The sequence below is a fragment of the Bos indicus x Bos taurus genome, chromosome X, assembly GCF_003369695.1.
Source record: "Bos indicus x Bos taurus breed Angus x Brahman F1 hybrid chromosome X, Bos_hybrid_MaternalHap_v2.0, whole genome shotgun sequence".
Taxonomy (NCBI): domain Eukaryota; kingdom Metazoa; phylum Chordata; class Mammalia; order Artiodactyla; family Bovidae; genus Bos; species Bos indicus x Bos taurus.
Window position 1 is genome coordinate 52314012 of NC_040105.1, and position 22464 is coordinate 52336475.

A 22464-nucleotide genomic window follows, 5' to 3' on the forward strand; every position below is an offset into this window, starting at 1 on the left:
CTAAGCACAAGAATAGTGCCTTACTAAACAACAGAGGATGAGATGGTTGGATGGCATCACCGACTCAATGAAAATGAGTTTGAGCAAAGTCTGGGAGATAGTGAAGGACAGGGAAGCCTGGCGTGCTGCAGTCCATGGGATCGCAAACAGTTGGACACAACTGAGCAACGGAACAACAACAAAACATTAGCTACAGTGTCTTGGAGAAGCCTCAAATGCCACAACAAGGACTTGGGTTATCTCTCTCTCTCTCTCTCTCTCTCTCTCTCTCTCTCTTTTGAATTGGAGGAATGCAAGTGGGAACCAAGGATGGTTCGTAAACAAAGTTGATCAAAACTGGGAGGCATGTGCTGAGAGGGGAGAGGCTGGGGGGTGGGATCCTGCAGTCCTGAGGGGGAGAGAGGTGCATCTTAGATGCCTGGGGGGCACTGGGCTGGGTCTGACCCCTGAAGGGGGACTTCACAGGCCCCAGAGGCCCAGGAGGAGAGAGCATTTTGGGGTTCAGGGCAGCCGTTCAGTCTGTTTCCACCTTGCTCCTGACAGTGTTGAAGATTAACAGTTGGGAGGGTCGGGGATGAGCAGAGGGCAGGAGCCCTCATTAGCGCTGAGCCAGCACCAACTTTGTATCCCACTGCGCCCAGCCCCTAAGCCCCCAGCCCAAAGTGTTCATCTGTCAGGCTGGCAAGACCATTGTAGCTCAAACTCCTGAAATGGCTGGGAGCCTCCCTACACCCATCCCAGCTTGCCCCCCATTCTGGTCCTGTGCCCTGCCCTCTTGTCAGGTAGGGGCCAGGGAGTGGCCCCTTAACCCTTTCACTGGTCAAGAGCTCCAGTGCCTGCCCAAACCAGATCACTCTCTGGGCCTCAGCCATACCCATTCCCCCCACAACCCCCTCCATGCCTCCCCCTGCCTGTCCCCCCTCCCAAACCCCCTCCATTGTTCCCATCTCTGTGGCTTCTCACCGTCCTGCTTGGGCTCAGGGCGCTGGGCTCTGTCGCCACCTGAGTTCCCTGGCAGCCTGGTTGCCATGGCACCATGGGAGCAGGTCTGGCAGAACAACAGCTCTGGGTAACCAGGGCGGGCAAGACCCAGTGCCCCGCTCCTACCACTCTTCGCCCTTGTTCCCCTCCCCCGAGCTGAGCAGAGGAGGCCATGAGGAGAAAAAGGAAGTTGCCCCGCAGGGCCGCTCTTTACCTGTGAGAATGCTGGTGGGAGGCGCCTCCCGCTGTCACTGAGCCCTCGGCCTGGCAGCCAGGGAACACTGAGAACTGGCCAGGCCTGGAGCCCAGGCCTCTGGGGGCAGAGGTGGGGCTGGGGGGGCAGGGCTGGGTGAGCAGGGGAGAGCCTGCGTGTGCAGGGTATAGGAGTAGGCTCAGGTCTAGGGACAGAGCTGATCTGGGATGGTGCTGGGCTCGCGCTGGGAGGGGAAGAGGTCTGAGGGGGTGGGGATATAAGGGAACTGGTCCCTCAGGGGAGGAGGGATTTGGAGACAGAGCTGTTAGGGGCTAAGATGATTAGAAAAAGGAACTTGAGGGGTAGGAGTGGAAGGAAACGGGTCTGAGGATAAAGCTGTGAGGGGACCTGGCCATGAAGGGACCAGGCTGTAAGGGTAGAGTAGGACTTGGGACAAGACAGTGAGAAGACCTGGCTGGAGGGAAAGGAGTCTGAAAGGATGGAGCTGTGAAGGGGTGGGGGTCTGTGAGGGGGGAGAGGGCATTTGAGGATGGAGCTGTAAGGGGACAGGGCTGAAGGGGAGGGGACAGGGCTGAAGGGGAAGGGATAGGACTGTGAGGGGAATAAGAAGACAACTTTGGGGGTAGGGCTGTCCTCTAGCCTTTAAGTATTGGGGTCTCTGTATCTGTGAGGAGGCTGGGGAGGATGGTGCTGTGGGAAGGGATCTGGTCCACCCACTCTCAGTCTGGCCCAGCAGGCCTGTCTCCTGTTCCCACATCCTGGCTCATCTTATCTCATCCCCACAGTGTGGAGGGTGATGCCCCAGGCAGTGACCTGAGCACAGCGGTTGATAGTCCTGGGAGCCAACCCCCCTACCGGCTGAGCCAGCTTCCCCCCACCAGCAGCCACATGGGGGGCCCCCCTGCTGGGGTGGGCCTTCCCTGGGCTCAGCGGGCGCGCCTCCAGCCAGCCAGTGTTGCCCTGAGGAAGCAGGAGGAGGAGGAGATAAAGCGCTCAAAGGCCCTGTCTGACAGCTATGAACTCTCCACGGACCTGCAGGACAAGAAGGTACCCAAGAAATGCTCTGGTCGCGGGTGGGGGTGCCAGTGGGGATGGGGGGGGTGAGAGGACCAGGGAAGAGATTGGAATATGGTGCTCGAAGGTGGTGTCCAGGGAGGGATGGTGAGACTGGAATGGAAGAGGAACCCTTCACCTGACTGGGACCTCACTGACCCATTCACCATCCATCCACTAAGTCTTGTATTCACTCAGCAAACATTTAGTGAGCTCCATGCTGGACACTGGAGATGTGTAGATAAAAGACCAAGTCCTCAATAATCTCAGTGTAAGGGGAGAAGCACACATGTAAGTTGACAAATTCAGAACACTGTTTTCCAGTATATCACATGTATCACACAAGATATTGTTTAGCCAAAAGGGGGGCACAAAATACTATGTACAGAAGTAAAAAAACTGGAAGGATATATCCCAAAATGTAATTGTGATTATGCCTAGGTGTTGGGAATTTAGGTGAAGCAACTTTCTTTCCTTCCTCCCTTCCTTCCCTCCTTCCCTTTTTTCCCTTCCTTCCTCTTTCTCCCTCTTCTTTCTCCTTCTTGCCTTCAATTGATGTCTTCCTTTCTTTCCTGTTTTAGCTTCTCTGTTTCTTTTCTCTTTAAATAGTGAACATCTACTTTTTGTAAATAAAAAAAAAGAAAGAAAGAAAACCACAATTCAGTCCCGTGTGACATGTGCTATCTGATAATAAAGTAAGAACACCACCCAGACCCCAGCCTGGTGCATCCAGGCAGCTGTAAGCAGTTAGCTATGACTCGGTAGGTGGTATGCCTGAGGCCCAGGGAGATGAGGAGGCTGTCGTAAGTTTCTGACTTTGTTCCCCTCCACCTTCCCCTGCCAGGTGGAAATGCTGGAGAGGAAGTATGGGGGCTCCTTCCTGAGCCGCAGGGCCGCCAGGACCATCCAGACGGCCTTCCGCCAGTACCGCATGAACAAGAACTTTGAGCGGCTCCGCAGCTCAGCTTCAGAGAGTCGCATGTCCCGCCGCATCATCCTTTCCAACATGCGGATGCAGTTCTCCTTTGAAGAATATGAGAAGGCACAGAACCCCGCGTACTTCGAGGGCAAGCCTGCCTCGCTGGACGAGGGTGCCATGGCTGGGGCCCGGAGCCACCGGCTTGAACGGGGGCTCCCATATGGCGGCTCCTGCGGAGGGGGCATCGATGGTGGGGGAAGCTCCGTCACCACATCTGGAGAGTTTTCTAACGACATCACGGAGCTTGAGGACTCCTTCTCCAAACAGGTAAGCATCCCTGAAAAGGGCCTTTTCTCTCCATCTCCACGCTCTGGCTACTACTACAACCTTTTCCCTGTACTTCAAGGAAGTTGCCCAACAAGTTGTTGTTTTGATAACAACAAATAGCTAGCATCTGAGTAGGGACTGTGAGGGTAATGAGAAAGGATTGGCAAGAGAAAAATTATATTGTTCAAACATGCAAGTTCTCACTCTGGAACATGAGCCACTATCAGATTAAGGCCTAACTAACAGCTCCTACTTTATATCAGGTCCTCTATATGCCTCATAATGGCCTTCGAGACTGGGGGTGCTATCCTGGTTTTACAGAGGAGGAAACTGAGGCTCCACAACCCTGAGAGGTGAAGTGACTTTTCCAAATTGGATCAGGACTCAGCTCTGTCTGGTTCCAAAGCTTTCCCTTATACCATACGATCATGGACCAGGCTCTGTGCTGGGCACTGTGGGGGAGACAGATGAATTGGCCAGGATTCTTTTTCTCAAGGATCTTCCCAAGCGAGCAGGAAATAGCAGGCACATGTGCACAGGACTGTTTCCTAAAAGAGTGCACTCAGAGCCCTGAGAAGAGATCCCATATAGTGCTGTGGGAACCCAGAGGAGGGAGAGGAAATTTTCTTCTGGGAGGATGAGAGCAGGCTTTTTTGAGAAAACAGCACTGGAACTGGGCCTCAGCAGGCAGTGAAGAGTTAGCAAGTTAGAGATAGTCAGAAGGGTGTTGCTTGCATAAGCATTGCATCAGGAAAAGCAGGGAAGGGTGGGGATGTAAGCGGCAGTGATAGTGGTGGGAGATCATTCTAGGCTTGGAGTGTGTCAGCACAGCTGATCAGGTGCAAATCCCAGTTCTGCCATTTCCCAGCTATGTGACCATGGGCAAACTGTTTAACTCCACTGAAACATGATCAATAACATGAAGATAAAACCATTTTTTAGAGCTGTTTGGAAGGTTGAGTTCAACTCGGTAATATATCTGAAAGCACCTAGTATATGGCATTTGCTAAGTACATGTTAGTTTCCTTCCTAAAACCAAAAAGATATTTGGTAAAAATTGTTGAATCAATGAATGAAAGTGTATAAGAGAAGAAATCATTCTGCTCTAACCTCTGTGATCTGGCCCTGCCCTAAGCTTGGTCATGCTTCCCTGGAGTTAGTGATGGGGTTGGGAGAGGAGGCAGGTAGAAGACAGGAAAGAAGTGTTAAAGGGAAGATCTAAATCACTCATTTATGCATTCATATGACACATTTCATTGACCATCTCTTCTGTGTCAATCAGTGTGTCAAGCTGAGCTAAAAAGAGAGAAACCCAGCCTGGACCCATCCCTCAAGTACTGGCCTCATAGTCTGGTGGGGAGACTGAGGAACCAGGCCTGGGCCCACCTCTCAGTGCTATTCAAGTCTAATGGGGGAAGTATCTATTGCTACATATCAAATGATCCCAAAATTTAGTAGCTTAAAACTGAATGTAAAGACTGAGCTTAAACAACAAACAGTTATTATCCCATATAGTTTCTGAGGGCCAGGAATCTTGGGGTGGCTTGACTGGTGGCTCTCGCATAGCGTCTCTCATGAGGCTGTGATCAAGTTATAGGGTGGGACTGTAGTCTCTAAAGGCTTATCCAGGGCTGATGGGTCTGCTTCCAAGCTCACTCATTTGGCTGTTGGCAGGAGGATTCAGGGCCTTACCACATGGGCCTCTCTATAGGACTGCTCACGGTGTGGCTTCCCCCAGAGTGAAGGATCTGAGAGAGGGAGCACAAGCGAGTGAGAGTACTCAGGATAGAAGCTGCAGTCTTTCCTAACCTAATCTCAGAAGTGACATTCCATCACATTTGCCAGATGCTGCCGGTCCCACAGACCAACCCTGGGACACTATGGTACATGAGGGTGTGAATAGCAGGAGGCGGGGATCATTAGGGACCAGTTGGGAAGCTAGATACCAGAATGAGGCCAGCTTTGGTCCAGATTCTCAAGGCTAAATATCATGGATTTCCTAAGAGAGAACCAGACAGAGGGCTCCAGGAGCCCAGAGGCAGCTGGGATTTTGGTTTACCCTAAGGGAAGGCAGAGGCAGGAATGTGGCTTGGGATTAGTGAGGAGGCGGCATTTGGCTTGGGTCTATATGGACATGAAGAAGGTATTGGGATGTCTGAGAATGGAACTTGTGGGCATAAGTTCCAGCTCCTGTGAGCTCACAATGGCTCCCTGGGAGTTATGTCCTGCAGAGAATCTTGGGAGGTAGGGGAGGGGAAGTACTTTTCTGGCTGCCGCACCAGGAAGATCCCCCCACTTTTTCCTTCCCTCCCTCCCTCATTCCCACCCTTTCACCATCCCACTGTCCTTCATCTTTCTCTCCTTTTTCTCCTTTCCCCTCCTCCCCCTTCCCCTCCACCTCAGGTAAAGTCTCTGGCTGAATCCATTGACGAGGCCTTGAACTGCCACCCATCGGGGCCCATGTCTGAGGAACCAGGGTCAGCCCAGCTGGAGAAGCGAGAGTCAAAGGAACAGCAAGAAGACAGCTCGGCCACATCCTTCAGTGACCTTCCCCTCTACTTGGATGACCCAGTTCCCCCACCATCCCCTGAACGACTGCCTAGCACAGAGCCTCCTGCCCAGGGCAGACCTGAGTTCTGGGCACCAGCCCCTCTCCCTCCAGTTCCTCCACCAGTGCCAGCAGGGTCCCGGGAAGATGGTAGCCGTGAGGAAGGCACTCGCAGGGGTCCTGGGTGCTTGGAATGTCGGGATTTCCGGCTGCGGGCTGCCCACCTGCCCCTGCTTACCATTGAACCTCCCAGTGACAGCTCCGTGGACCTGAGTGACCGCTCAGATCGCGGCTCTGTCCACCGTCAGCTCGTGTATGAGGCTGATGGCTGCAGCCCCCATGGGACCCTGAAGCACAAGGGGCCACCAGGCAGGGCCCCAATCCCACACCGCCACTACCCAGCCCCGGAGGGCCCAGCCCCAGCCCCGCCAGGGCCCCTACCACCAGCCCCCAACAGTGGCACTGGGCCCAGTGGTGTGGCTGGGGGTCGGAGGTTGGGGAAGTGCGAGGCAGCAGGCGAGAACTCTGATGGTGGAGATAATGAGAGCCTTGAGAGCTCCAGCAATTCCAACGAGACCATCAACTGCAGCTCTGGCTCCTCTTCGCGGGACAGCCTGAGGGAGCCTCCAGCCACCGGCCTGTGCAAGCAGACCTACCAGCGGGAGACCAGGCACAGCTGGGACTCGCCAGCCTTCAACAACGATGTGGTGCAGAGGCGGCACTACCGAATTGGCCTCAACTTGTTCAATAAGTACGTGTTCCCATTCCCACCTTGTCGCCCCTACCGACCCTGCTGCAGGCACTTGGACTCCTGGAGGCGGTGATCCTGCTGCCGCCATCCTTCCACTTTGTGGATGGTGTTTCTCTCTAGCTGTTCAGGGAATACAATGGGCAATAGGGTGACAAGAATGGAAAGTTGCCCCCACACCCATGAGAGGCAGTTGTGGCCCTGGTTCTGCTTCTGACTGTGTCGTCTTGGGTGAGATGCTTTCCTCTCTGGCCCTAGTTCTCTCTCTATAGAATGGCTTCTGAACCTTGGGTCTCCCACCTTCCATTTTTGGTTAGGCTAGCCGATGTTGTATATGAAGAACCCTGCTCTCAGAAACAGGAGACTTGGGCCAGACTCACTGGGTAGCCCTGAGCAAGGTGTGTCCCTTCCTTGGGCTTCAGTGTTTCTACCAACTAACTAGCAGTCTATGGATGTTTGAGGTGTTGGGGGCAGGGTGCTGTGCTGGACTAGTCAGTGACCAGGACTGAGTTCTTTCTAGGTACCTAGTCTTGTGCCAGGTGCTTAGCAGTGGAATACGAGTGTGACATTTGATTAGAAAACAAATGCCTTACATCTTTATAGCCTGTTAGACATGGCCATCTGTATTTAGTTCTCATGATAACTCAGCAAAGTGGGTAGTTGTGTCCCTATTTTATAGAGAAGGAACTGAGGCTTGGAGAACTAAAGGGAGTTGTTCCAATTCATGCATGGTAAGTAATGGATCTGAGACTCCATCTGTGGCACCAAAGTCTCCCAAATTCTAGCCTCATGAGGCCCTAAGGCTCTGGGATTCTGAATATGGGATAGCTCAGACCCAGATATGGAAAGTAGGGAGCAACTGATCTATAGAAACACTCAGAGGCTTGGTGGTGCCTCCTGAGTGGGATGTGGAAAAAGTAATCTTTTTACTACTTTCCTACTCCGAGGGTCTGTGACTCGAAGAGAAGGACTTAACCTGGAGCTCAGGCCTTCTCCCAGGACTCCTCAGTGCCTACGGAGAATATCAAAGCTCCTGGCACAGAACAGGCTCTCATCAGATCTTAATTTTCTTTCAACTGGAATGTGGCTCCAGTGAAGGAGGAAGTTGAGTTGAAGATACCTTGGAATTTCTGAAGCTCTGTGAAATGGGAAAGTGGCTTCTTTCCCTTGGGCCTCAGTTTTCTTAAGTGTACCATGAAGTGAGTGGACCACAGAAGGGAGTGGACCTTCTTGGCTCCCTGAGGCCATGGTTGGGCCCAAAATTAGTTCAAGATATAGGGCAGGGGGCAGAGTTCCAGGAGGACTGTCATCTCATCTTTCTCCCCTCTTTCTGCAGGAAGCCAGAGAAGGGTATCCAGTATCTGATTGAGCGGGGCTTCCTGTCAGACACGCCGGTGGGAGTGGCTCACTTCATCCTGGAACGGAAAGGCCTGAGCCGGCAGATGATAGGGGAATTCCTAGGGAACCGGCAGAAGCAGTTCAACAGAGACGTGTTGGAGTGAGGACCCCAGGCTGGGACAGACTAGGCCAGGGGTTCCTGGAAAAGGAGGGCAGGAGGGGGATAAACTTTGCAAAACAGGATGAATAGACCTTCCTGCTCCCATACCTCTCCGCCCTAAAGAGATCTGATCTCTCTTGGTGTTAGTCCTAACATCTTCTGGGTGGCCCCAGGCAAGACCTGCTTTGAGCCTCAGTTTTCCCATCCCTGATATCAGTGGGTTGATGGAACAGACCCTTAGCAACCATGTGTCTTGCCTGGATTTTCTGAGATGGGTTCCATTTCAAACATTCTATCCTCATTTGGGCTTCCCTGGTGGCTCAGCTGGTAAAGAATCTGCCTGCAGTGTGGGAGACCTGGGTTCGATCCTTGGGTTGGGAAGATCCCCTGGAGAAGGGGACAGCTACCCACTCCAATATTCTGGCCCGGAGAATTCCATGTATGTATACTCCATGGGGTCGCAAAGAGTCAGACACGACTGAGCGACTTCCACTTTCATCCTCAGAAGTACTTGCTTGGGCCACAGGTTCAGATTTTGGAAGTCTATCAGTGGGGGATTTGGTTCATTGGAGCAGGTCAGGGTGGGTCAGAGGTTCTTTGCAGAGGAATTGAGAGTGCCACACCCCCTTCTCTGCTCCTCAGCTGTGTGGTGGATGAAATGGACTTCTCCTCCATGGATTTGGATGACGCGCTCCGGAAGTTCCAATCCCACATCCGGGTTCAGGGTGAGGCCCAGAAAGTGGAACGACTCATCGAAGCCTTCAGGTGTGCCCACTTCCCAGTACTAAAGCTGCCTTTCTCTGCTTTGGGGGGCAGTGTAGGATGGGTCTATGAGTCATCTCTCTGAGCCTCATACTTTCTGAACTAGAAATTGGAAATTATAAATCCTATATTGCAAGGCAGTTGGATGATCAGAGGTAATGTGCCTAAAGTATCCAGCTTAGCATCTGGGACATGGGCATCTAATAAGTGACAACAGCATCAGCAACAACTCATGTTCCCTAAGCCGATACCATACTCATCAGGTATTGATTGGGTTACTGAGCTGGACACTTTACATGATTATTTCAGTGAATATTCCCAACAACCTGGTGAGGTAGGTGCTTCTCTTATTATTCTCATTTTGCAGATGAGAAATCAGAAGTTTAGAGAGGCTGAGTAACTTGCCCAGAGTCATATGGTGAATAAGCAGTGGAACCAGAATTTCAGCTCGTGTGTCTGAGTCCATGACCCATGCTCTTAACTATTATCTTCCTCCATGAATGCTGCAGGGATCAGGCATAAGACCTGGTTATAAGCCCTGACTCCACCACTTTGGGGTATTTAGAAGAGAAATAGAAATACTGGGAACTTGTTTTCTGACATGGGAGGATTTGCTTTGTAGTCAGAAAGATCTGGATTTTCACCCTGGTTTCACGGTTTATCAACTCTTTTATCCTAAACACTGAAGGCCACTTTGGGCTTCAGTCACTTCATCTGTAAAATGGGGCTGCAAAACTATAATGGGATTATAGGAGATGACATACATAAATCCCCTGGCAAAGCTCCATGAAAGGTTGTGATTTTTACATGCTAATCTTGAGGAAAGTCTGAAGAAAGAGGAGAGACCCAAAGGGTTTGGGAATATGTCTTGGAGGAGAGAATTGGTGGTGCCAGATGGGAGGATGGTGGGTAGGTGGAGATTACTGGTGCCTGACCCTGGTCTTGACCCCTCCTGCCCTGCAGCCAGCGGTACTGTGTGTGTAACCCAGCCCTCGTGCGCCAGTTCCGGAATCCAGACACCATTTTCATCCTTGCTTTTGCCATCATCCTCCTCAATACTGACATGTACAGTCCCAGCGTCAAGGCTGAACGCAAGATGAAACTAGATGACTTCATCAAGAACCTGAGAGGTGACCCCAGAGCTTCCCATCAGCTTTTCTTGTCTTTCACCTGGGAAAGGAAAGTGGGCCAGGTGGCGGGGGTGGGAAGAAGAGGGAGATCACATCTGCTCCCTGAAAATTTAACCTCACTTTCTGCCAAGGCTAGATGTTCCCATAGCATTTACTTATTAAATCACTCAAATGGTCATTTGTCTGAACATTCATTCTCACACTGAATATTGACTAAACAGGAGATCCTGAACGGGAGGTAAAATCCATGACTTTTATGGAACTTACACTAATTCACTCATCACTCCGTTTCCCTCCCTTGTTTGCCCATAAAGACTTATTTATTTTAGGTGCCCTTTCCTCCACTCAGCATTCATTTATTCATTCATCAATCAGCCAGCCAGGCAGTTGACACTGAGTGCCTCATGTGTGCCAGTCCCTATGATAGGTGCTAAGGACCATGGAGGGGCATCTGCCACAGTCCCTGCCCCAAGAGGGCTCCTAGTTTGTGCGCGAGAGACTGACTTGTAGTACCAGATACCCAGCACAAGACAGGAAACGAACTGTGATGTCAGACAGGCCAAAAGTATATTTAGAGCTCAGGGAAGAGGAGGCTTACCTAGCAGTAAGAATAACAAAGGCACAGAGGTAGGAAAAAAAAGTTGTTTGGAGAACAATCGAGAGGAGGCAGACAATCTAGTTAGGAAGGTCAGTTAGAACCAGTTTCCAGGGGCCTTGACGTGCCAGATGAAAGGTGTCCCCTTGACTTTTTTCTTGGTTTATTGTATTGATGTCAAGCCCTGCCTCTCACCAAAGAGCAGCCTACTAGAAATGGCACAGATGTTAGGATTATTTAAACAGAAACGAAAGAGGGAAGTATAATTGAGGAAAAACAAACAGACAAGACAGATTTGCTGACTGTCAGGGGTTTGCATCATTGGGCTTTTAAGCTGTCTGACTCCTGAGGTAAAAAGGCGGCGTGATGAAGGCTGTTCTTTTAGTACCTGGTGTCCAAGGAGGAGGCTTGGCATTTCCTAAGGAGAAAACATTTTCTTTAGCAGAAGGTTTTTGTTAGAGGAGTGAGTGGGTTTTGCTCAGCAGACAATCAGAAGGATGGTAGACTTCAAAGGAAGGAGTAAGACAGACCAGAGGCCATCTGGAGCTCTCTCCCAGGAGCCTGCCATTAGTCATTCATTCGTTCGTTCACTCATTTCATCCATTCTCCCTCTCCCCTCCTTGTCTGTGTGTATGTATATATGTGTGTATATGTACATGTGTATACATATACACACATGTACATATTTTATATGTGTACATATATATTGTATATGTACAATGTATATATTATGTATGTACATATATTGTATGTGTACAATGTATATATTTATATATGTACATATATTGTACAATACACATATATTGTATATGTGTATATCTTTACCCTCAAATTATTAAATAAATAAGCAAATGAAATGAATTCCTGTTCATTCCAAAAATTTTAGAAATATAGACGTTATTAAAAATTTTAACCATCCAAAATTCTGTCCCCTAGAGTCAACCATGGTTGATATTTTGGTGTATTCTAGTCTTTTTTTCCTATGCACATGTAACTATGGGCTCCCCCAGTGGCTCAGTGGGAAAGAATCTGCCTGTAATGCAGGAGATGCGGGTTTGATCACTGAGTTGGGAAGATCATCTGGAGAAGGAACTGGCAACACACTCCAGTATTCTTGCCTGGAGAACCCCACGGACAGAGGAACCTGGTGGGCTACAGTCCATGGGGTTGTGAAAGAATGAGACACAACTTAGAGAATAAACAGTAATAGCAACAACAATTCATGAAAATGGAATATCTCTCCATTTATTTGACTTAGTGACTAAACAACAGCAACAAGTATAACTATACAGTTAAGATCAGGTTGTACAAGCAATTTATTATCTTGCTTTTTTTTTTCACTTGCTATAGGAATTTTCTTATGATTTTTTAAAATAAATATCAAATTTTTAACAGCTATAAATTATTTTATGAAATGGATATATTCAGTTTTACTTCAGTATTCCTTGGCTGTTAGAACTTAGATTGTTTGAAAATTTTATCATAAGCTGTACTTATACATATATCTTTGCACATATTTCTGAGTAATTCCTTACAGTGGGTTCCTAGAAGAGGAATCACTGAATAGTTAGGCTTGCCAAATTACCTTCCAAAACAGTCATGTTAGTACATATGCCTGCTTCCCTGAACTCTTCCTAACACTGGATATTATCATTTAACATTATTTTTGTTAATTAGAAAGGCCCAAAAAAAGTGTCATTGTTTTAATCACACTGTTCTCTGAGTTGTTAGACAAAATTCCTGTCCTGGGGAAGAAAGCAACTGACTCTCCTGGCCTGATCCTGGCCAAGGGGCCAAGGGCGGCTGTTCCCTCCAGTCCTGGCCATCGTTATGGCCCACACCTGGGTGTGGAGGGTTGTGGAGAATCCCTGCCACCCATTCCCCACATGTATACTATATATTCCTATGTATTCCCTCCACCAGGGGTTGACAATGGTGAAGACATCCCCCGAGACCTCCTAGTGGGCATTTACCAGCGCATCCAGGGACGCGAACTGCGGACCAACGATGACCACGTGTCCCAAGTGCAGGCTGTGGAGCGCATGATTGTAGGCAAGAAACCGGTAAGCGCCTTGGGAGGCTGAAGAAGGAACAAGGTTGGGGAGGTGAGTCCATGCCCCTCTGAGCCCCAGGCTCCCCTCAACTGCCGAATGGAGTGGGTGGTGATGCATTCCTCAGGAGTGGTGGGGCAGCTTGAGTGGGATGCTCTGTGGGAATGGATCTGGCGCATGGCAAGGCACATCGTGGATGCTGTGTAAATATTAACATGCTTCTCACCTCTGGTTTGGCTGGTCCACCCAAGTGAGCAGTCAAGATAATAGTTAGCTGATGACCGAAGCCACAAACACACTCTAGTCGTTTAGTCAACAAACACTTACAGATGCCTTTCCACTGAGCCTAGCATTTCAGTTGGCACTGGGGACACAGGTACGAATAAATTATGGTCTCTGTCCTTGGAAGCACAGACCAGGGTGGGGAGGTGTCAGACAAAAACTCAATACCTCCACCTTATAGTTAGGTTAATTTAGGGGCAGCACATGGGAGGGAGAGGTCATTTTCAGCCCAGTGAGATTAGGAATGGCTTTTTAGAAAAGGGAACACTGGAACTGGGGTTTGGAGGAATGGTAGAATGTGGCCATAGGGAGCTGAGCAAGGAAAGCATTCCAGACAGAGGGAGCTGCAGGGACAAAGATAAGCCTAGGCTTAGTTGCTTAGATTCCTTGTATCAGAGTGACAGTGATATATACCAGAAGTGAACTTACTCTTGCAGTTAATGTTAAGATGCCTGAAGCTGGTGGGCTGGCCTTGCGCACACCTATTTCTTCATGCCTATCTAGGTCCTATCTCTTCCTCACCGTCGACTGGTTTGCTGCTGCCAGCTCTATGAGGTGCCAGATCCAAACCGCCCACAGAGGCTAGGGTTGCACCAGCGGGAGGTCTTCCTCTTCAACGATCTCCTTGTGGTATGCACATTGAGGGGAGGAGAAGGAGGGAAGTGGTGAGCTTGGACTCTGGGTGGGGTGTAAACCATTAACATTGGTGGGTGGAGGCATGGTGGGTAAGTAGCTCTGCCATGTGATCTGGGTGCCTCTGCCCCTCCTTTACTTCACCATTTGGAGGATCCATTTGGAGGTAGTGACAGCCACAGGCGGACAGAAAAGGTGAGGACCAGGGCAGATAACAGGCTTACAATCTGGGAAGTGGTAGAAAAAGTCCATGCCCACCTTAATAGCCCAGGAGGTTGGTGGTTGGGATGCTTGAAGTAATTCTTAAAACCGAGCTCGTCACCAGTGTAGACATATGTCTTTTAGAACTGGGACTCTTAGGACTCTGCAGATGGGAAGGGAAGTTCAGGGTCCTGCCCAACCTCTTATCCCAGGCAAGAGCCAGATTCCCGCATGGTCCTCTGCTTGCATGAGTGCAGCACAGAAGGCTGCCTTCCTCCAAGGGAGCCAGTTTTCTGTTCGGACAGCTCTGACTGCTAGAATCTGTCTCCCAATGAGTTTCCTCCAATAATCTTGACTCAACCCTTGGGATCCCAGAGAGCTGCTCTTAGACAGCTGCTCAGGGATTTGAGGACAGTGACCTGTCCTCCCTTGATGTTCTGTCCTTTAGAGCAGGTCTCTCAGCCTCGGGACTATTGACATCTGGGGCGGATGTGGGATACTCTGTTGTGAGAGCTGTCCTGTGCATTGTAGCATGTTTAGTGGCACCCCTGGTTTCTACCTCCTCGATAGCAGTAGCACTCAAACTAAAAATGTCCTCTAGGGGGCAAAGTCACCTCTAGTTGAGAATTGCTACTTTAGATGAAGCTCCTCCAGTGCCCTCTCTGAGCTTTTATTTCCTCTTCTGTGAAGTGGAGCTAATCCCCAGCTCAGGGTTGTCATGGGGGTGAAATAACACGTCAGATGTGGACTAGCCTAACCCAGAGGAGGGGTTCACCCACATGGGTATTGAGTAAATGTTTCACCATCCATCGTGCACTGTGGGTGCCCAGCCCCATACTAGACACTGGGTTCCCAGAGATGAGGGAGACTCAGTCCTTGTTCTCTCACAATCCAAAGGGCTAAAAAGATGCTTTGCATAAGCGTGTACCGTAACCATCCTGAAATCAAATAATGTGCTTTTAAATGCCACTTGCAGATGGTCTGAGATGTTTCCAACTCATGTTAGCTGAGTCTAGAACACCCGAGTACTTGATAAAGACCTTGGGTTGTTGAGAAGAAGACTCATTAACTCTACACATTGGTTTATTGAAGATTTCCAATGTGCGCTGGGTCTGGCCCAGGTGGGCAAGATAGACAAGAATCAGACTCCTCTTGGTGTTTCCAGTCCAGCAATCACACACTCATAGCACTTTCCTCAAGCCTAATGGTGAAAGGCACTGAACCAGCACTCTAGAAGCTCAGAAAATAGTGGGAGGGGGACTCTATGTGCGGTATTAAAAGAGGCTTCCTGGGGGGAGCAGCATTCAGTTAGTTCCTATAAAAATCGTGAATGCCTGTTGCGCATCATCATTATATCAGGAACTTGCATTTCTCTCCCGTCTCTCCTGTTCTGCTCCACCAAGCTTCAGTTCTCCCCAACTTGTGGGTATGTGTGTTTGTGTGTATATGTCTGTTAGTGGTGGTATGGGGGGTATGGGGTAGGCAGTAACAAGCAATAGATGCCATGGGAAATTCCCCACCCCAAACCCTGCCTCTTGTCTTTTTCCTACCCCTGCCAAAGGTCACCAAAATTTTCCAGAAGAAGAAGATCTTGGTGACATACAGTTTCCGTCAGTCCTTTCCCCTCGTGGAAATGCACATGCAGCTCTTCCAGAATTCATGTGAGTCCCTTCTTGGATCCCAACATCCCAAGAGTCTTTGCCATGGCCCTCATGCTCATCCTTCCTCCACACCAGCCTCCAGTTTTGGGACTCCTTTACAACAGGGCTGAGGTCTCCAAAGCACCTCCTTGGTCCCAGGATGGAAGGCAGGTCAGGGTGGAGTATGACTTGGGTCTGTGCCCTGGGAGCTCATAATCTTGCGGAGAACTGCAGCATGTATGTTTTCTGATGGGCTTAAGTGATGGTGATCATGCCATGCATTGAAGGACTAAGCCAGAGGAGCTTTGATGGGTGGCTTCTGGGCAGCAGAAGCAATGTGAGTAGAGCCAGAGGGGTGAAGGAAGGGGTTCTAGAGAACAGCCGGAGTTCAGCCTGCCCTTCCGTCCTGAGGCATAGGGAGTACCATGAGTACCAGGAGTCTGGGGGCTTTGGAGCAAAGGGGGCCCGCTGACGATGCTCATGCAGAGAAGAGGCGGGGTCAGAGATGGACATGAGAAAAGTTATTTCACATATGAGCCACCTTGCCTCAGACAGAGGTGCCTGACCTTCCCCTTCCCCACAGATTACCAGTTTGGGATCAAGTTGCTGTCTGCAGTACCTGGTGGGGAGCGCAAAGTCCTCATCATCTTCAATGCCCCCAGCCTCCAGGATCGGCTGCGCTTCACATCTGACCTCCGAGAATCCATCGCTGAGGTGCAGGAGATGGAGAAATACCGTGTGGAGTGTGAGTAACCCAGCCACATCTCCTTCCCCGACTCCTAATACAGTGCCTTGCAGACACTAAGAATCCTGTCCTCTGAGAAACTCAGAGTTGGGGGTTAGCTTGTCCAAACTTCCTACCCTCATTCCAGGAACCCTTCAGCCTCTGATTGAATACCTTCAGTGACAAGAGGCTCATTACCTCTCAACCTCGTTATTATTTCAAGCCCTAATTATGAGCCAGCACTTCCTTCTGTTGAAAGGGAGCAGGGAGAAGAAGCAGGGTATTGGAGGTAGGACTCTAGTTTCAGATGCCAGGTATGCTACTTATTATCTGGGTAAACTGGGGAGAGGTACCTGACTCTCTGAGCCTCAGTTTCTTCATACATGAAATTGGGGTGGTGAAATCTTCACAGAGTTGTGAAGATTCAATGAAATAAGGTGGAGGATGTGTCCTACATGTTCACAGGACATGAGTGTTGAACGTCGTTAGTGTCCAACTGATGTTACTCCCCTTCCCAGCCTCTCCTTTCCTCTCCCCACATTCTTGTTCCTGAACTGAGTCCTGATGACCCATCCTCTTGGCCTTCAGGGGCCACATCAAGTCATTCTGATCATATATAATAGAAAATAGTGATTGTATCTCATTCCTCCCAATGTCCTCTAAGTTCTTTTCTCCAGGTTAAGTAATATGGTGTTAACGAGAAAGGCAGGCAGATAGACAGACAGAGAGACAGAGAGAGATGTGGTGGACAGCTCCTCAGTGAGGCCTTCACAGTTCTGGGGTCTTCTGTGCTCTTCAGCAAGGCAAGGTCATTCATTCAGCTCACCAGATCCTTGAGACCCTAGGGACATTCAGAGAGAGGGTGAGCATGCCAGGAGGAGGGATGGGTGATCGACAGAAGCCTCCGTGACCTCCACAGGGAGGCGGGAGTGTAAGGCCGGAGAACATGGACTCTGGACTCAGGCAGACCTGCTTCCAGAATGTCAGCAACCCCACTTCCAGACTTGCCCTGGGCAAGCTCTGTGACTTCTCGGGTTCTCGGTTTCTTCCTCTGGAAACTGGCTGCTAATACGTACCTCTGAACTGGTATAAGGATTGAGAGAGATTGAGTAAGCATAGCACCCAGCACATGGCTGGCACATAATAGAGAATTTGATTTCCGTTAGTTTCCTACTCCTGTCCTTCCAGGAGCCCTCTGCTCTGGAGCAAAGGTATCTGAGAATGGAGCGGGCTCTGGAATGAGCGCCCTTTGCCATAGGCTCGAAGGGCCTTCCTGCCCCTCCTGGGAACAAAGCAGCCACTGTAAAGCTCTGTTTTGAAAGGAAGGGGTGGTTTGGGAGACCAGACAGGGGAGGGAGAAGCAAGCGGAGAGGAGCCAGAGGAGCAGGCGCTGAGAGGGACAAGGGAAGACTGAACCAGAGGAGATGGTGTGAGATGGGCTGGGCGCTGCAGCACTTAGGAGATGTAGCTGAGGTACAGCTGTCCACGGGGCGAAGCAGGAGGCCTGAGGACAGAGCAGGTGAGGAAGGGGAAGACCCACAGAGGGCTGGGGTCAGTCAGGTGGCCTCTCACTCCTGTCCCTGACCTTTGCTCCCTGTCTCCCCCACCGCCACCCAGCGGAGCTAGAAAAGCAGAAAGGTATGATGCGGCCTAACACCTCACAGCCCGGAGGGGCCAAGGACTCGGTGAACGGCACACTGGCCCGAAGCAGCCTAGAGGACACTTATGGGGCAGGCGATGGGCTCAAACGGGGTGCACTCAGCAGTTCCCTGCGAGACCTCTCAGATGCAGGCAAGTCTCCCGGGGCCCCTCCCCTGGCTGGGGAGCCGTGGGACTGGGTGTCCTCTTCGCTTCCTGTCACTGACTGCCAGCCTTCCTTGCACTCACCACACGTGCACGCATCTTGCCTTCATCCAGAATCCTAGGTGCCATGCCACAGGGGACCTGGGAGCTGGGTCAGCACAGGCGGAGCCCAGGGTTTGGGCCAGGGAGTGCAAATGGGGCCACAGTCTCAGCCCCTCTCTTTCACTGCTCCACCTCTCCTCTCTTTCCTCTTCTGTCTCTCAGGCACCACCTTTCCTCCTCCTCCTCCATCTTTTCCTCCTCTCGCTCCTCCTTCTCTACCTCTCCTCCTCCCGACCTCCCCCTCTCCAACGGGGGAAAGGGAATAGGGGTGTCTGTCCCTGGGAGGGGCCCAGACCTGGTGCCCAGCTCTGGAGCCCAGCCGGGTGGGGAGGAGGGGTTGCTGCTCTGACGCTGGGCTCCTTGCTTGTGGGCGCAGGGAAGCGGGGGCGGCGTAACAGCGTGGGATCGCTGGACAGCACCATCGAAGTAAGTGCCAGCTCCTGCCCCACTCTCTGCATGAGCCCTGCCCTGCCACCCTGGCGCCCCAGAGGAGGAGGGGACCTGTTGCTTCCCCCTCTTCCCTGCCGGGAACCCTGCGGCTGCCTCTCCCAGCCAACCACTCTCTCAATCTGTCCTCAACTCTGTCTGTCCTCACTCTGCCTGTCTCTCAGTCTGTCTTCCACTCTCCCGAGCCCCTTCTCAACCCCACGGCCGACTCCAAGTAGTGATGCTCTTGGAGTTGGGCCGAGAGAAGCTCTTACTTCCAAGTCCTGCTCTTTGAGCCTGACCAAGTCACTCTGTCTCTCTGGGCCTAACATGCTCCCTGCCTGCAAAATGGGGATGAGGAGGAGGTACTGCTAAATCTTCCTCTCCCAGCTGAAGCTCAGATGAGATAGTGGATGTGACAGCAGAGCTCTGCAAGCTGGGGGCGCTCCATGTACAAGTACAGGACTGTGACTTGGTTTCCATTATGCTGTGGAGGGGGGTTCTGTCTCTCCAGCCCCCAGGGACCAGGGGGTTGGGGCTTAGGGTTGGGGGTTTAGGACAACTAGACCGGCCTGACTTCCACCCCTCCCCCCTTCCAGGGGTCTGTTATTAGCAGTCCACGCCCTCACCAGAGGATGCCACCTCCACCCCCACCCCCGCCGCCAGAGGAGTACAAGAGCCAGAGGCCCGTCTCCAACTCCTCATCCTTCCTGGGCTCCCTATTTGGAAGCAAGCGTGGCAAGGGGCCCTTCCAGATGCCACCGCCACCAACAGGCCAGGCCTCTGCCTCCTCTTCATCTGCTTCTTCCACCCACCACCACCACCACCACCACCACCACGGCCACAGCCACGGTGGCCTGGGGGTGCTGCCTGATGGGCAGTCCAAGCTCCAGGCCCTGCATGCCCAGTATTGCCAAGGACCAGGCCCGGCCCCGCCGCCCTACCTGCCACCCCAGCAACCCCCTCTCCCCCCACCGCCTCAGCAGCCCCCGCCCCTGCCGCAGCTGGGCTCCATTCCACCACCTCCCGCTTCAGCTCCTCCTGTGGGGCCGCATCGCCACTTCCATGCCCATGGCCCAGTCCCAGGTCCCCAGCACTATACCTTGGGCCGGCCAGGCAGAGCTCCCAGACGGGGAGCCGGAGGACACCCTCAGTTTGCTCCACATGGCCGCCACCCCCTGCACCAGCCCACCTCCCCCTTGCCCCTGTACAGTCCTGCCCCCCAGCACCCTCCAGCCCACAAACAGGGCCCCAAGCACTTCATCTTCAGCCACCACCCACAGATGATGCCAGCAGCGGGGGCCGCTGGGGGCCCTGGATCTCGGCCACCAGGGGGCTCCTACTCCCACCCCCACCACCCCCAGTCACCATTGTCACCGCACTCACCCATCCCACCCCACCCCTCCTACCCACCCCTGCCCCCACCCTCACCCCACACCCCACACTCGCCCCTGCCACCCACCTCCCCCCATGGCCCACTGCACGCCTCTGGGCCCCCCGGCACGGCCAACCCACCCACTGCAAACCCCAAGGCCAAGCCAAGCCGGATCAGCACCGTGGTCTGATGAATGGAGTGTGTGAGCTGGGGACTGGGAAGGTCTGGGGAATCTGCAGGAGAGAGACCTCTCTGCTTCCTCAGTTTTTCCAAAATATACATGCACATAGAAATGTCCTCCTCCCCACTTCTTCCCTGCCTTGGAACCCCTCCTCTAACCCCCAACAGTCTCCTTGGGGTTTCCTTCCAGAGTTGAGACTCCTTGCCACTTGCAGCCTGTATGCAGGGCTCTTGAGCTCTGGGGAGTGGTGAGGACCTTTCAGAGATCCTCGTCCTCTTTTTCCCTCTCTTCACCCTCCCTCTCTCCCTTTCCCCAGAGGTCTAGTTGGGTGGCCTCAGACCTCTGGGCCAGTGTGAGCTCCCCATCAGCTCTGGCTGGTAGGGAAGGGCAGGTGTTGGGAACAATGGGGGTGAAGGCTTCCCCAGGGCACCTCTGGCCAAGTGGGGCTAGGAGGGGGCTCTGCAGTGTTGTGGCCAAACCCCAGCTGGCTCGGCCCTCTCTCTGACCTCAGGGCCTGGCCATACACTTCCAGGTGTCTCCACCTGCTGGAGGATGTGGGGTGTCAGTGCACTCGGTGAGTGGGCCCCCACATATGCTGGTCCCCAGGTGGGGCAGTGCTTCCTCTTTGTAGCCGATCTCTGCTCTCTGTCTAGTGGGCCCCAGCCCAGACCTCTTCAGCTTCAGGACCTTGCCTTTCCTTGCAACGTTCTTATCCTGATCAAAGTCCAGACAGGTTTGGGGCGGGGGGGCTGAGGTCTGGGATGAGAAGGGCGCAGCCCTCCCTCACCCATATTGCATGCCCCCCATTCCCTCACACCTACCCCACCTACAGCTGAAGACAGTGCACTTTACAGATACTGCCCACAAACAGCCCACTGGGGCAGGGCACCCAGCGTCAGCCCTGGGGAGAGGGGCTCCCAGAGGGCCACCATGAGCCCGAGATGTCCTTCCTGAGGCAGACATTGAAGCCATCAGAGTGGGGGCTGGGAGCCAGGATGCCTGAGTCCTTCTGTCCGTCAAACTCTCTGCTGCCTCTCCAGCCCCTTTACAGCCCTGTTTATTTATTATAAATATATTTTTTACAAGCCCCAGCTCCTCTTCTTGCCCCGCATATCCAGCTCCTTTCTCAGCTCCTGCCTCCCTCTCCCCTCTCCATCATGGGCTGCAGTACAAACAGACAGACAGACCCTGGCTGTATGAAAGGCCAGGGACCCCGGGGTTTGGGGGTGGGGGAGGGCAGCAGCGGGAGGGGCTGTATGGAGAGGACCTGGGGTTTAGGCATTGTCTTTTCTCCTCCTTGTATATAAGAATGTATATTTGATGCCTCATAAAAGACCTTGTGCTCATCTCCTGCCTCTGCCTCCTACTTGTGCCCCCTCCCCCATGGTGGAGCCCCTGGGAGAGAGGCCTTAGCCCAGGGAGGTGAGGTGCTGATGATAAAAGCTCAGACAACTGGATGGGTGAGAGGGTTTGGTTGGATGGGAGGTGGGGGGGTGAGTGAGGTTTTGATGTTTGTTTCATTAACAGTTTGGATAACAGAGTGGCAAGGGTCTGGGCTTTGGAGTTGATCCAGTTCAAATCCTGGGGCTTTCCCTTCCTAGTGCACTTGGGAAAGGCAGCCTCTCCGAGTCTCGGTTTCCTCAGTTGAAAACTTGGGGTGATAAGCCATTGCCACATGGGGTTATGATGACAGCATGAGGTAATGAGTGTCCAGCAGCCGGCATAGAGTAGGTGCTCAGCAAGATAGTTCTCTTCCCCTCCTTTCACAGGTTGGATACTTCCTCTATGCCCGTGGCATCTATTCTCACCCTTCCTGGGACTGGCCTGGCTTTGCCCTGGAGCCCTCCCCGCTTCTCCACAGCGGGCCGCATTTTTGTCCTTGGGGGTGTGGGTGGAGGGTTACCTGGGCCAGGAAGCCAAGGCTAGATACATTCATTATAAGAACTCCTGTATGTACTTGGGAGGTTAGATGACAAATAGCAGGGGTCCCTTTAGTTTACTGAGGAGGGGTCAGGCCCAGAGAAGGGGAGGGTCTTTCCCAAGTCCAGCTGGAAGATCCTGATTTCTAGTCCAGGCTCTTTTCCAGTCCCTAAAGCTGCATCCCTATGAAATGGACATGTTTCCAGCACCACTGATCATGTCCTGGGGCTCAGTAGAGCCTAGGAGGAATGGGAGATGCTGGCTCTTGGTTAGGGTCAGCAGGGTCCCTGGAAGCAGCAGTCAGTAAATATTTGGGGGACTTTCTTAGAGTGTGAAATGGCCACTAAGAAG

The 22464-nt window shown here is 52.1% G+C and overlaps 1 protein-coding gene across 8 annotated transcripts in view; it reads left to right on the forward strand.

The window, feature by feature from the left end:
* IQSEC2 (IQ motif and Sec7 domain 2) overlaps positions 1 to 21541 on the forward strand; it is a 78107-nt gene extending 56566 nt beyond the window's left edge. For 7 of the 8 annotated variants that reach the window (XM_027533417.1, XM_027533418.1, XM_027533422.1 and 4 more), the window contains 13 exons: positions 1981 to 2242; positions 3093 to 3494; positions 5898 to 6793; positions 8127 to 8288; positions 8931 to 9053; positions 10014 to 10180; positions 12699 to 12838; positions 13613 to 13738; positions 15504 to 15603; positions 16166 to 16327; positions 17924 to 18097; positions 18588 to 18637; positions 19237 to 21541. In XM_027533417.1, the coding sequence (XP_027389218.1) occupies positions 1981 to 2242; positions 3093 to 3494; positions 5898 to 6793; positions 8127 to 8288; positions 8931 to 9053; positions 10014 to 10180; positions 12699 to 12838; positions 13613 to 13738; positions 15504 to 15603; positions 16166 to 16327; positions 17924 to 18097; positions 18588 to 18637; positions 19237 to 20202 (3730 nt within the window). In that variant the 3' untranslated portion in view covers positions 20203 to 21541. The remainder of the gene's footprint in view (positions 1 to 1980; positions 2243 to 3092; positions 3495 to 5897; positions 6794 to 8126; positions 8289 to 8930; positions 9054 to 10013; positions 10181 to 12698; positions 12839 to 13612; positions 13739 to 15503; positions 15604 to 16165; positions 16328 to 17923; positions 18098 to 18587; positions 18638 to 19236) is intronic. The other variant, XM_027533425.1, reaches the window with a different exon arrangement.
* Positions 21542 to 22464: the final 923 nt, after the last annotated feature.